The sequence below is a fragment of the Leuresthes tenuis genome, unplaced genomic scaffold, assembly GCF_036924035.1.
Source record: "Leuresthes tenuis unplaced genomic scaffold, fLeuTen1.0.hap1 SCAF_10, whole genome shotgun sequence".
NCBI lineage: Eukaryota > Metazoa > Chordata > Actinopteri > Atheriniformes > Atherinopsidae > Leuresthes > Leuresthes tenuis.
Genome location: NW_027325364.1, coordinates 11,112,491 through 11,125,593, shown reverse-complemented (window position 1 = coordinate 11,125,593; position 13,103 = coordinate 11,112,491). Strand labels below are relative to the sequence as shown.

Genomic DNA, 13,103 nt, shown 5'->3' with positions numbered 1-13,103 from the left:
GGCAACGATCAAGTGCCAATCGTGTGGGCCGCAGGGGTCTCTGCATAGGTATTTGTCATACTTGGCATAATATGCCTGAACCCGTCCTGATCGCCAAATTTCAGGGTAAACGAGGCAGGTAAATGTTGCACTTTGACCTTCTGTCAAAGTGACAGTCCTGGCAGGTTTGTAGGTGTAAGCCTCCATCAGCTGTGCCAAACATGACAGCATCAGAATCAGGTGATGCATGGTGGAGTTTGGTGGAACACGTGTAGTTGGTGTTTGTTGAATCCACAGGGCCAATTCCACGGGTCGTCCTCTTTGGCGTCTGTGCGTCCTTGCACCGTCCGTCGTCTTTGGCCTCTGCTCGTCCTCGTGTCGTCCGTCACCGTCCGTCCTCTGTGCGTCCTCGTGTCGTCCGTCACCGTCCGTCCTCGCTTCGATCAGGTTGGCAGCTGGGCTCCTCCGTTTGCTCGGGGATCTTCCTGCAGTGGCTGGCGTGCACCCACGTTGCCCTCTCGGCTATCTCCGCGTTGTCAGAATGGATCTGGTCACCGTTTGGAATTCCAGTGCCCCCTTCTGAAGTCGTTTCTCACCACCCAGGTTGGAAATCTGCAGAGAGAGAGAGAGAATAAGTTTTTTGCAATATGGTAGCATATATCCTCACATAGGCCAGTGGAGGGGAGTGGCCTGGTTACAGGTTTTACTCCCAGAGATGGAGGTCTTCCAAAATTGAAATTTTGATTTCAGAGTGCCATTTTCTCGTTTGTCAACGTCTCTACTGGCAGGGTGTTATACACAATGTTGTCTGAGGTTAATGGTAAGAAATTTACTAATTTGGGTTATTGCAGAATTGACAAAGTGAGAGCCATTATTGCTGCTCAGTTTTGGTGTAGTTGTAGTTCCCAGATGGGGAGTAATCTCTGTTAGCAGAGCCTTTGCTACCACTTGGCTACTCTGGTGTTTTGCTGGAAATACTTCAATCTATTTTTACCACGTCAACTATTACTAAGCAGCGTTTCTTTCCTTCTGCTGGTGACAGTTCTATGAAATCCATCATTAAGTGTTCGAATGGTCTGTCTGGTGATGGGTGAGCGACGTGTGTGACTGCTTTGGTTTTACCTTTTATGTGTTGCACAAACCATACGCGGGTGACTGATCTTCTGCTGCATGAACTGAAAATTCTTTGGTGAATCAGTGCTGGGTTATGGCATCCATCATCCCCCCTTTTGACACATGGTCCAATCCATGTGTCAATTTCGCGAAATGAGGGAAAAAATGTTTAGGTAGACAAGGCTTATTATCGGTTCCTCGCCACACATCTTCCTGTGGCGTGGCAAAAGATTGCACCGTTGTGAAAGAGGTGGAAATAGTGACAGGGATCAATTATAGTGGGTAGGAGTGTAGCTTCTTTTTCAGCAGCATCCACTCTTGCATTTCCTTGAGAGACAGGACCTGTGTTGTTAGTGTGAGCAAAGCATTTACAAACAGAGATTGACTTTTTGGAGTAAAATGGCATCAAGAAGAGCTGTGACTTTGTCATGATGGAGAATGGGTTTGCCGTTACGTTAGATTTTAGGAATTGTCTGTGTTTCCACAGAGTGTCAAAATCTTGGACAACCCAAACATGTGTCTGGAATCAGATTAGATGGTTACTGCTTTGTTGTTAGCTAGTCTGCATGCCTCTGTCATTGCTATCAGTTCTGCCACCTGTGCAGAATGGTGAGGAGGGAGTGAGCTGGGGAGAAGAGTTTCATGGTTAGTGACAACAGTAAACCCAACTCTGTTGTGACCCGTTTGTGGGTCACGTGAAGCTGATCCATCTGCAAAGAGAACCAAATCAGGATTTGTTAATGGTGTTTCTTGTAGATCAGGCCTTGGTGAGCAAGCCTGTTGGAGGACAGCAACACAGTTATGCTGTTCTCCATCGTCTGGTGTGGGGAGCAGAGTGGCAGGGTTTAACACATTACAGCGTTCGACAGTAATGTTAGACATTTCTAAAAGTACTGTGTTGTATCGTAGCCAGCGTGCTGTGGAGAGGTGAGAAGTCTTTTGTTCAAGTAAAATCATGGACACAGCATGTGGGACCAGGAGAGCTACATCAGAATAGGCCACAATATCACTGGAGGCCATAACTGCCTTTTCAGCTGCCGCCACATATCTGAATATATCTTGGGAGACCTGCAGCCACGGGGTCCAGTTTTGAAGAAAAATAAGCTACAGGCCGCAGCTTATTTCCATGATCCTGCAACAAAACAGAAGTCATACATCCATCTTTTTCATCTACTGTTTGAATGAACGGTCTGGTAGGGTCAGGCAGGCCCAAAGTTGGAGTGCTTTGTAAAGCAAGTTTTAGTTCTGTGAAAGATTGTTCTGCTTCAGGAGTCCATTTGATCTCATGTTTTGCTTGCAGGCCCTTGCCATGAATGAGGGAGGCGAGTGGAGCTTCAAGAATGGCATAGTTAGAAATGAATTGTCGACAGTAAGAGTACATACCAAGAAATGACATCATCTGCTTCTTTGTGATGGGTTTTGGAAGGTTCTGAATTGCATCCACTCTTTTTGGTGAAAGAGTTTTACCTTCAGAAGTGATGACATGACCTAAGAAGACAACCCTTTCCTGGACAAATTGGAGTTTTGTCAAGCTGGCTTTGTGACCAGTTTGTGCCAGATGTTTTAAGAGTGTGACTGTGTTGGCTTCACACTGCTCTTTAGTCGGACTGCAGATCATGAGGTCATCCACATACTGTAACAAAGCAGTGTCTGGGGAAAGAACAAAGGGTTCAAGACTGTCTGAGAGCTTCAATGCAAATGGTGGGACTTTCACAGTATCCTTGGCACAGACGTGTGAATGTGTAGCCCCTCCTATTGAATTTGAAAGCAAACCAGAATTAGCTTCCTGGGTGACCTGGAACACTGGAGGTGTCTGAAAGGTTGACCACTGAAAAGAATTTTGCATTAGTTGGTTGCATCACCTGCTTGCAGATCCTGAATATAGCGCCAGTCTGTTGGTTGATCTTTGCCTCTGATTTTAAACAAAGGCGTGTGTATTGGAGAATCGTTACGTGGAACAATTACTCCTGCTGCCTTAAGAGACTCAAAGAATGGTGGTATATTATCAATGGCTTTTTGTTTAAGTGAGTATTGAGCCTTGCAAGGTTTAAAGTCTGATTTTAGAATGATGACAACATTTTCACAATTTTTGACAAGGTTAACATACTTTCTGTTGACTGTTCTTTGTGTGTGCACAAAAGATGTCAGTGAAGGTGAAAAAATAATAGATCTATCAGATGTTTGTTGCCTTTCGGCTGTAGACTTACACAATTTCATAACTGGGCTCAAATCTTCCCAGCTATCCGATGTGTGTTTTTCTAGTGGGATGTGTGGGACTGAGTAGTCCATGGTGTACATGTTACGTTGAGCTGGTGTGAGAGAGACTGACACAGTGCATTTATGTTCTGTCCAAAGAAATGTGTGTCAGTGTTAGTTTGTCAAACCTCTCCCTTAACCAGCTTTCCTCGTACGATTCGTCAGATTCTGGTGACAGATGGGAGGTACACTGCAGGTCCTCTTTGGTCATGAAGTCTGTTGAAATGATGTTTTTTGCTGAAACAAACTCAGGGAAGGTTGTTAGTGGTTGCAGATGCATATGTCATGTTCGAGGTGTGGAGGACAACTGGTGTTGGGATTATCATTTACACATCCAGTTCCTGTCTGTCAGGTTACTGGGACAGATTTTAGAAAGCAACATTTTTATTATTTTTTTTAAAAATCAGTTTCTCTTCTAGTTTTTCCGTTTTTCTTTGTTTTTTTTTTTTTTTTTTTTTCTTTTAAACTAAGGGACCCCCCTATTGGGAATCTGAGCTCATTTGTCCATAAATTTTAATATTTTAACCTTTTATCCCCAAATCTCTTTTTCATAATTTCCACAATTGGCCCCTCCGCAGACTGGACCGCTTCTACGGAAAATTTACTCCCCATTCTGAATGAAGAGGTCGTACGACGAGAGCCAATTAGTTATGCTACAACTGGCAAAAGCGACATTTCGATTTCAGCTTCAAATGACAAATAAAGCTAACTGTTTCCATTGCTATAAACAGATAAATAGCGACATTTCGATTTCAGCTTCAAATGGCGAATAAAGCTAACTGTTTTGATTGCTAAAAACAGATAAATAGCGACATTTCGATTTCAGCTTCAAATGGCGAATAAAGCTAACTGTTTCCATTGCTATAAACAGATAAATAGCGACATTTCGATTTCAGCTTCAAATGGCGAATAAAGCTAACTGTTTCCATTGCTATAAACAGATAAATAGCGACATTTCGATTTCAGCTTCAAATGGCGAATAAAGCTAACTGTTTCCATTGCTATAAACAGATAAATAGCGACATTTCGATTTCAGCTTCAAATGGCGAATAAAGCTAACTGTTTTGATTGCTAAAAACAGATAAATAGCTGGCCAACTGTGAAGACTATGAGAAATGAAATTGTTGTCTAATTAAAATCCAAATTTGAAAGAAAATGCAATAAGTCAATATTTCAACACTCACCAGACGAGTTTCACTGAACTCTGTTCTTGGAACCCCGGTGGCAGCGACTCAGGACGTGTTACCGGTTAGCCCTCCCGTCTCACAAATTAATCGAGGTTCGGAGGCTGGAAATGATCTTTTTCTCCAGGATGGCCTGTCGCTTTCCGTGCCTCGTCCTGAACGGCTGCTCACGGGGTCCTGCCCAACAACGCCAAACTGTTGTGGAAGTTTTTAATCGCTTCCTTCCTAATACCTCTGATGAGCAATGAAATAGAGAAACTTACTTTTTCTGCCGGCCGGCTAAGTTTTTATTCTTCGTTGCAAGGAAAAAGATCAGTCCACACCATTCAGCAGCAATGGTATGAAAAGATACAGACAAAAGGAACACAAAGGATTTATACCTGGGGAGGTGGGCTTTGTTCTTGAGGTGTGTAACCACACCTCCAGTGGGGGTAGGATGCAGTCTTGATGATAAAACAATTATCTTGTCTGAGTGTTAATTAAGAAGTAAATAGTTTAAAACAATTAGCGTGTCTGGGTGATACAAATGGTTAGTGTGGATTGGAGAGTCTGTCAGTCCTGAGACAGAAATTTTACCATCACAGTGCAAGACTTGGTTGTGTTGTAAATAATAACTGTAGAGTCAGTAGACTCATATTATTGATATGGAAAACTCTGTCATTGAACATACATTGACTTATAAGACATCATTACTGAAGGTAAAACACATGAAATGGGGAAAAAAACAATAAATATGGCTATTAATGTTCTTGTGTTTCGCTCCTTGGTTTGTTCAGTGTGTGAGAAAAAGGGATTTCTATGAATAATTTAAAGCCCTGATGCTTATTTTTCATATTTCTACATCAAAGAATACTTAAGCAGTGATATAATCCAGAATGATACAAGAATGTTATTAAACCATAACCACTTCTGCCTCCCAGACCAAGGTCAATGTGGACATTTTCACGTGTTCGACTGCGAGTTACAGATGCCGATCTCTGAGAAAACATTTATTGATTTTGCCCATTTACAACAAGATGACTAAACTCACATCCATGTCATAAAAGTGATAAAATCATCAGAAATATCAGAGGCACAACCAATGGTCCTTCTTTATATTTAACAGCATATCTTTAATTTTAGATTCACTTCCATACACATTAACAACGGGGAACCCGACATACTTTGGTCTGTTTGCTAAACGTATTGTCCAGTTCATAAATATCTGGTTCCAGTAAATCATTACTCAACTCAATATTTAATCTCACAGTAGTCAGTTTTTCTTTGTTTAATCCAGGTTTTAAGACTAGAATTGATTCAACTCGTCCTCAGAGCAGCTGCAGTCTGTCCACGGCTACTGTATCCACGGCGAGGCCGTTCTCCAAAGCGGTGTGGTAGATCTCCAGCGCCTGCTCCAGAGGCAGCACGCCGCCCTCGCTGGTTTCAATGATGGCGATGGTCTCCCCAAACTCATTACACATAATAGTGGGGGTGCCCTGCGCCTGCGAGGAGGAAACAAATTAACAAAGGGTGGGGGTGCAGATGAACATTATTACAATGATAATTATGGTTCTTGGAGGATTATTTCTGTGATAATATATCTTAAATGCAGCTGTTAACATCAAGTAAACGGTCTCCTTATTCTAAGTTATTACACGTTTTGGGGATCTGTCCCTACCTGATGTAGCTCTGAGGTTTGGATTTGGATAAGCTGAGTCTGCCTGTTCGTCAGGTCCACTGCAGAGGCATCCACCACCGCCACGGCGGAGCTGGTCTCCATAGCAACCTGGGCTGCAGCCTCCTCGTCCAGCCTCTGCTGCCTGACGTGGGTCTTTTTATGGTTCCTCAGGTTGGAGAAGGTCTTGAAGGCTTTGCCGCACAGGAGACACACATGCGGCCGTTCGCCTGTGTGCGTTCTGCGGTGCTCAGCCAGGTGCATGCTCTGGATGAAACCCTTTCCGCACACCTCGCAGCGAAAGGGCCGTTCACCGGAGTGTGTGCGCAGGTGCTCACGCAGGTGTGTGTTCTGACGGAAGCGCTTCCCGCACACCTGACACGGGAACGGCCGCTCGCCGGTGTGGACTCGCTGGTGAAGTGCGACTCCGGAGGACGACACAAACAGTTTGCCACAGATGGGACACTGGTGAGCTTTGGGTCGCTTGCCGGGGGCGCACCGCGGCCGCCCAAGGCCCAAGGTGAAATGGCTCAGTCTGTGAAGTCGTAAATTGGCTGGAGAGTTCAGCTTCTTTCCACAGATGTTGCAGTCCAGGGCTCCTCGAACCACACTGGTTGGATCCGCCGATTCTGTTCCTGTAGTTGTTGAGGAGGAGGGTTTTGAGAGCGGCCCTTTTTCCTCCTCTGACCGACTGTGGGCCTCTTCTACCTGTGAACCAGTCTGGAGCAGCGTGGGGTGCTGCTCCAGACAGTGGCCGTCTCGTTGCCTCCTGGTTAGGAAGCCGGCCTCGCAGTGAGGGCAGGGGAAGGGGGCCGGAGCTCCTGGATGTTGGGTGAAGCGGTGCGCCGCCAACTTGGTGGCCCAACGAAAAGTGGCGGGGCAGTCAGGGCAGGTCAGTGTTGCTGCACTGGAGTGCAGCAGGCTGTGCTGACGAAGGTTGGACGACTGTGAGAAGGAGCGATGGCACACGTCACAGCGATACGGGCGCACGCCGGAATGGATGAGGGTGTGCCGCATCAGATTGGCCAGTGATGAGAAGGTTTTGCCACAGTCAGAACACTGAAAAGGCCTCTCGCCCGTATGCGTGCGTATGTGGTTGCGCACATGGATGTGCTTCTTGAAGGACTTCCCACAGACGCCACATATAAAGCTGCGCTCGATGACATGGGACTTGCGGCGATGGTGCATGAGCTGCAGCTGGGAAGGAAAGGTTTTAGGGCATGAGCGACAACAAAAAGAACCTTTATCTGATGACGAAGTTGAAGCAGCCTCTGCTGAGCCTGCCGGGCTGGGCACGACTTCAGTACCGCCTTCATAATGGGAGGCGGGCTTTGAGGCCAGCACAGCGGCATTTGCCAAGAACACCTGCTGGGGGTCATCAGTGTTTCCTTCAGACACCTTCATTTTGATGTCATCTGCCTCGTCTCCATCTTCACCTGCTTCCACATTGAAAGGAGAACTTGGCTTTGGATCCCCGAGTGTTTCCATCTCTTCCTCTGTTAGAGGGGCCAGCAGGTTCATTTCTGCATCATCGATGTGCAAGTTCTTCTCTCTCGCTCTCTGAAGGATGGAAAGAGCAGCGACAGACGCTCTTTTTGGAGGTGAAGCCTACAGAAGACAAGAGACACATCAGATGCTCAGATATAGTTCAAACTGTTAGTGTTGTTCCTGAAATTTAACTCCAAAACATACTTCAAAGTATTTTCTTAAAAAGGACGAGAAGTGACGCATGCATAGGTCTTCACCCACTTTGTTATGAAGCCCTTAAAAAAGATCTGGGGCTAACGGTTACCTTCAGACGTCATATAAGAAGTTAAATAAGGTCCACCTGTGTGCAACCCAAGTGTTACCTTAAGAGGAAGCACTACAAAACGGAAAGAAGACGGCACCACAACAGACCTGCTGCGAGAGAGAGAGAGCAGTCTACCAAAGGGCTTTAATAAGAGAGGCCAAAGGTAACCCTGAGGGAGCGAGAAAGCTCCATGGAGGAGGCTGGTGTATCTGACCGTAGGACCGCTCCACAGAGCCTGGCCTGAGGGAAGAGTGGCCACTAAAAAAAGCCACTGCTACCAGAAGAAAATAAGAAAGCGAGTTTAGAGTTTGCCAAAAGGCAAGTGGGGCTAAACTAAAACACCTCTCATCAACTCCACAGTGAAGCACGGAGGTGGCAGCATCATTCTGAGCATTTATCAGCTGGAGCTGGGAAACTGGTTTAGAATTGAGGGAATGATGGGTGGTGCTAAATACAGGGAAACTGTTGAGGAAAACCTATTTAAGTCCTCCAGAGGTTTGAGGCTGGGCCAGAGATTCACCTTCCAGCAGGACAATGACCCTCAGCACACTGCTAAAGCAACACTCAAGTGGTTAAAGGGGCAAATGTGTTAAACTGAGATTCTGTGGCAAGGCTTAAAGACTGCTGCACACCAGCAGAACCCGTCTAACTTGGGGTAGTTGGAGCAGTTTTGGTTTGAAGAATGGGGGTAAAAATCCCAACAAATGATCCAGGTTTTAAAAGGGGTGTACAATGTTCATACCACAAAGACGGAGGCGGCGGCACCCGACGTGTCACGGTTGAGGTGGGTCCGACGGTGGTAGAGGTACTTTGTCATGTTGGTGAAGGTTTTATTGCAGAACTGACACTTGTGAAGGGGGTCTGCAGTGTGCGACTTCCTGCAAGAAACCAGAGAGAAAGATGACACAAACAGAAAAAAGAAGCATAAGAAATGGTCGGCCGGCTGCTGTGGCGCTCACCTGTGCATGATGAGCGTCATCTCAGTGGTGAAACCAGTACCACAGTCCACACACAGGTACCGCGCCACACCCGAGTGTGAGCGCATGTGCGTCTGCAGCGATGTGGCTTTCTTGAACACCTTGCCACACTCGGGACATTCGTGCGTGCCTTGTTCGTGCACGCGCTTGTGAGCAGTCAGCCGGTTGACCGAGGTGAAGGCTCGGCTGCAGAGCTCACACTGCAGCGGTTTGGCCCAGGCGCTTGCTTTCCTCTCTGCTGCTCTGTTCCTCATGTCCTCCACCTTGGCGTTGGTCTCCTCCCTTCCTCGCGCCTCCTCAAGGCCACTCATGACTCCTGGCTCTCCACTCTCCTTGTCCTGGCCCAGGAAGTGCTCTCCCTGGTGCTGGAGGAAGTCCTCGGGAGTCTGGAAGAGCAGGGAGCATTCTGAGCATTCATAAGGGTGGATGACCACCACCTCTGTGGGCTGTTGCTGCTGGTTGTCGTTGTGCACGTTGGGGGCCATCCTTAACTCCAGTCTCTGTACACCGTTCTCCAGGACCCCCAGCTTTGCCGAGGAGCTTCGACTGACAGCAGGCAACAGAGGGGGCAGCTTGGAGCGACGCTGACTGGAAGCGGTGGAGCCGTCTGCCAGAGCTTGAGCTGTGAGGATCTGCAAGTGCATGGTGGCAGAGCCTGGAGCTGGTGTCACTGGGGGCAGCAGGTAGGTGCGGGAGGGTGCAGCAGCTTTAGAGACAGACTGATGTTTCTTCGGCTGTTGCTGCTGCTGGGCAAGTACCTGGAAAACACAGACATATGCAGAAACAAAGGCTCAGTGACCGGGACAGTGAGATTCACTGTGATAAAAAGTGTTTTTGTCTTTCAGGCTTTAGAAGTAAAAGAAGAAGATGGGACACGATGAGGTGACCACATTAAAAGGGCGTACGGGCTGTTAAGTTGGGCACTGAGCGCCATCAAATGGAGACGATTAAAATCACAACAGCTATCTCAAATAATTGCAATTACACAATTCACTTTTAATTCTGACAGCTCCAACGAGAGCGAGTTCGCTCCAAGGGCAGCGAGGACACTTAGCGTGACCTCTGATACGATGGGAAACGTCTGTTTTTAAGTCTTCGTGGTTAGAAAACTATTCTCAAACAACACTGTTCGCATGTCGTGGAGTTGGATCAAAATACCTGCGCCAAGATCTCCCCGGCCTGCTGCTCACTCAGCACGTAGTTCTGCACGTTGCTCAGAGGAATGACGGAGCCATCCGCCTGCAGCACATACTCCTGTTGCGGGGCACAAAAACACCAGTGAACGGGTTTCCACAGAAATCCAGCGATGCCTGCTTACTGCTTTTGTGTTTGAATCATACAGTGTAAGACTACAGTCACTTTGATTAATCTGTTTGGTGATCAACACTCGGTGGGGGTCACACTTTGGTCTTTTCTGAGTGAAATCTGCAGTGAATGGGTGAGAGCTGAGCGGTGTTTGAACAACTTAATACGAGTTCCTTTGACAGAATTCAGCCTCCACTTCATGTCCCATGGTTTGCTAAGGAGCAGTTAATCATTTGTTATATTATTTGGCAGAAACAGAGAGACCTTAGCACCTCATAAATACACACTAATCAATTGGCTACTGATTAGTCTTTCAGTGCTGTGAAAGTAGGTTGGGTCCCTTACTGTGGTCTCTGTGTTGCTGTGTGTGCTGCTCCTGCTGTGGGTCCGCCGGTGCTCCAGCCACGTCTCAGGCGAGTCAAACAGAGCCAGGCAGTCAAGACATTGGTACCGAACGGGTCCGGACACCTCAGCCTCTGAGTTGGCCTCCCCCGTTTCCAGGACCTCACACAGCTCTGGGGAACAGTCATAAACGCAGATGTGAGTGTTGTCTCTTTGTCTAAAGCATGTCTTGCATGTTGACAAGCAGATTTCTGATGTGAATGACCATTACTGAAGAAAAAAAGGAAAAAAAATCTAACTATAGTTGTTGGAAAATGTTTGCGTTGTGCGTTTCTTTCACCTTGGTGCTCCACCTCCATCCCAGCTTCTCTCATGTGCATCTCCTGATGCTGCAGCAGCTCCTCTGCATTCAGGAGTAGACTCCCACACTCCAGACACTGGTACTGCTGACTCTGTCCCATCTCTGAGATGGTCACGGCCTCCCCAGCCTCACCCTCCACCTCCTGGCCCGTGTGGATCTGCTGGTGGATCAGCACATCCTCAAGGGTGTTGAAGAGCTGGTGGCATTCGCTGCACATATACTGGTGCTCCACATACATGCCCTCCGCCTCCTCCTGCTCAGCCATCTTGGGAGTGCTTGTGTGTGTGTGTATTGGAGGGATGTGAGGTAGTACTGAAGCTTCAAAGCTAAGCTCAGCTAACGAAGACAACTTCTGTCATCCAGTCAGGATAAGAGCACACCTGTGGGAAGCAAAAGAAATAAATAGAAATGACAACAATTGACAATTAGCACATAATTCAGTTGAATTACAGTAGCCTAGCCTAAAAACAGTGCTGCATATTTCTCACGCAAAGCAAACACCAGCGTCACATATAAAATGAGTGTGAACACTCAAAATATTTAGCAGAGTTCATATGGGGACAGTATGAAATTGACCGGCTTAAACGTGCAATTTTCAGCCGTTAGCTTAAAAAAAGGCCTCCGTCGCATCATATTATGGGCTAAACTCATCTGAAGCTAACAAATCGTTGATTTACTCCCAAATTTTATTCGTATCTTTGTTTACAGTGTGTGATGGCATATGGAGAGCTGTTGGCGGCGCTCCCTCCGATATTGGAGACCTGTTTCTCGGCACCGCGATTTCCTGACAGCGGCCCCCCGATTCATCGGGCGGTCCGTCAGGCGGCGCTACCCACTTTTCCCCGAAGCTCTTCGATCACAACGGCGGGCCCTTCTTTTCACTTACCTCTCATCTACTCTCGATGGACCATCCTTCGTGTAGTCATTACACGTCGTTCATATATCCACATGTGTTTTTGCTCGCCCGTAGCCGCCACTCTGGTAAAAAAAAAAATTAAAAAATTGATAAAGGTCCGTGAGAATTTGCATTACAAAGCGTGTAATGAAACGTTAGCCAGCCGATCGCCTCCATTCTTGTGATGGGATGCCCCGCCCAATGCGGTAGCCTGAAAGTTACGGATGCTGTGATTGGATAGCCTGGCTGTCAATCATAAATTGTGACTCAATACTGGGAAATGTAGTTTTTGCAAGTGTTTTCGATTTCATTGAAAATGTTGAGTCACGGGAAATGCTTCACACCACATTTTCCAATTTAGAATAAACGAACAATTTACTACAATATAAAATGAATCCTTTTTAATAATAATAATAATTGTACAAATGACCACAAGAACAGTTTCATAGAAGCACAAAAAATGCTTTGCTGACTAATGTTTATTATACAATTTCTTAACTCTTTAACACAAGGAGCCCACATTACATCTTCTGGAAGCTCTTTTAATTATTTTACAGCACAAAGTGTGTGTGTTTTCTTTTCCTTTACAAATGAACCTTTCAATGGAAATCATTTTAGAGATTTCCCTTTTAAATCAAACCTGTATGCAATAAGTCTACAATAAACTCAGCTGTGTAATTTGAGTACAAGCTTATCAATCTTTTTTTGTCATATTTATTTTTCATGTAATGTAAGATATGTAGTTTCAATTTATTAATTATCTCTACCTTTTCTAAAGCTCTGACATCAGACCAGATCCAACATGAAAATTCAAGAAGGGTTATAGGACATCAGAGATAGTTCCTTACTTGGATTTTAATCATCATAATATTCAACTATTAAACACAACATATGTTATTTCCCTCTTTGTTAAATATGTAAAACAGCTTATAACATGTCTTTTGAAGACTCGTCTCTTCTCTTTAGATTTAAGTTTACATAGAACTTGGCACCTTGACTTTATCCATTGCTTTTTTGTGTGTTTTAATAGGAATGCTATGTTTTGAAGTTCTTTTTTTAGTTTACTCAAATGACTTAACTCAGTCTGTCTTATGACGTTGTTGTTTTACTGCTCTTTGATTGTTGAATTTTAACTGTGCCACACATTGGTTTAAATCATGTTGTTTTACATGTGCTTTATAAATAAAATTGACCGATATATATGTATTAGTTTCTTTGTGTACTTTGGCGTTTATAAGTGTGTTT

The 13,103-nt window shown here is 45.6% G+C and overlaps 2 protein-coding genes across 2 annotated transcripts in view; one reads left to right on the top strand and one right to left on the bottom strand.

The window, feature by feature from the left end:
- The window catches only part of cicb (capicua transcriptional repressor b), a 42,171-nt gene extending 36,891 nt beyond the window's left edge, over positions 1-5,280 (top strand). Inside the window, exon 22 of the mRNA XM_072393937.1 lies at positions 5,123-5,280. The gene's annotated coding sequence lies outside the window, so the exon portion shown is untranslated. The remainder of the gene's footprint in view (positions 1-5,122) is intronic.
- Positions 5,281-5,617: 337 nt separating this feature from the next.
- On the bottom strand, positions 5,618-12,157 carry znf526 (zinc finger protein 526). The gene is made up of 8 exons (XM_072393936.1): positions 11,850-12,157; positions 10,943-11,343; positions 10,606-10,775; positions 10,114-10,209; positions 8,938-9,713; positions 8,721-8,856; positions 6,190-7,794; positions 5,618-6,013 (listed from the first exon to the last, which is right to left on the bottom strand). Exons 2-8 carry the CDS (start codon positions 11,226-11,228, stop codon positions 5,840-5,842), a joined length of 3,243 nt encoding a protein of 1,080 aa, XP_072250037.1. The 5' UTR covers positions 11,229-11,343; positions 11,850-12,157; the 3' UTR covers positions 5,618-5,839.
- Positions 12,158-13,103: the final 946 nt, after the last annotated feature.

Excerpts from the sequence above, each read along its gene's own strand:
- znf526 (XM_072393936.1), bottom strand. The coding sequence starts at position 11,228 with ATGGCTGAGCAGGAGGAGGCGGAGGGCATGTATGTGGAGCACCAGTAT. Across the intron at positions 9,714-10,113 it reads CCGGGGAGATCTTGGCGCAG|GTACTTGCCCAGCAGCAGCA; the intron begins GTATTTTGATCC and ends TGTGTTTTCCAG. Across the intron at positions 6,014-6,189 it reads AAACCTCAGAGCTACATCAG|GCGCAGGGCACCCCCACTAT; the intron begins GTAGGGACAGAT and ends TCCTCCTCGCAG.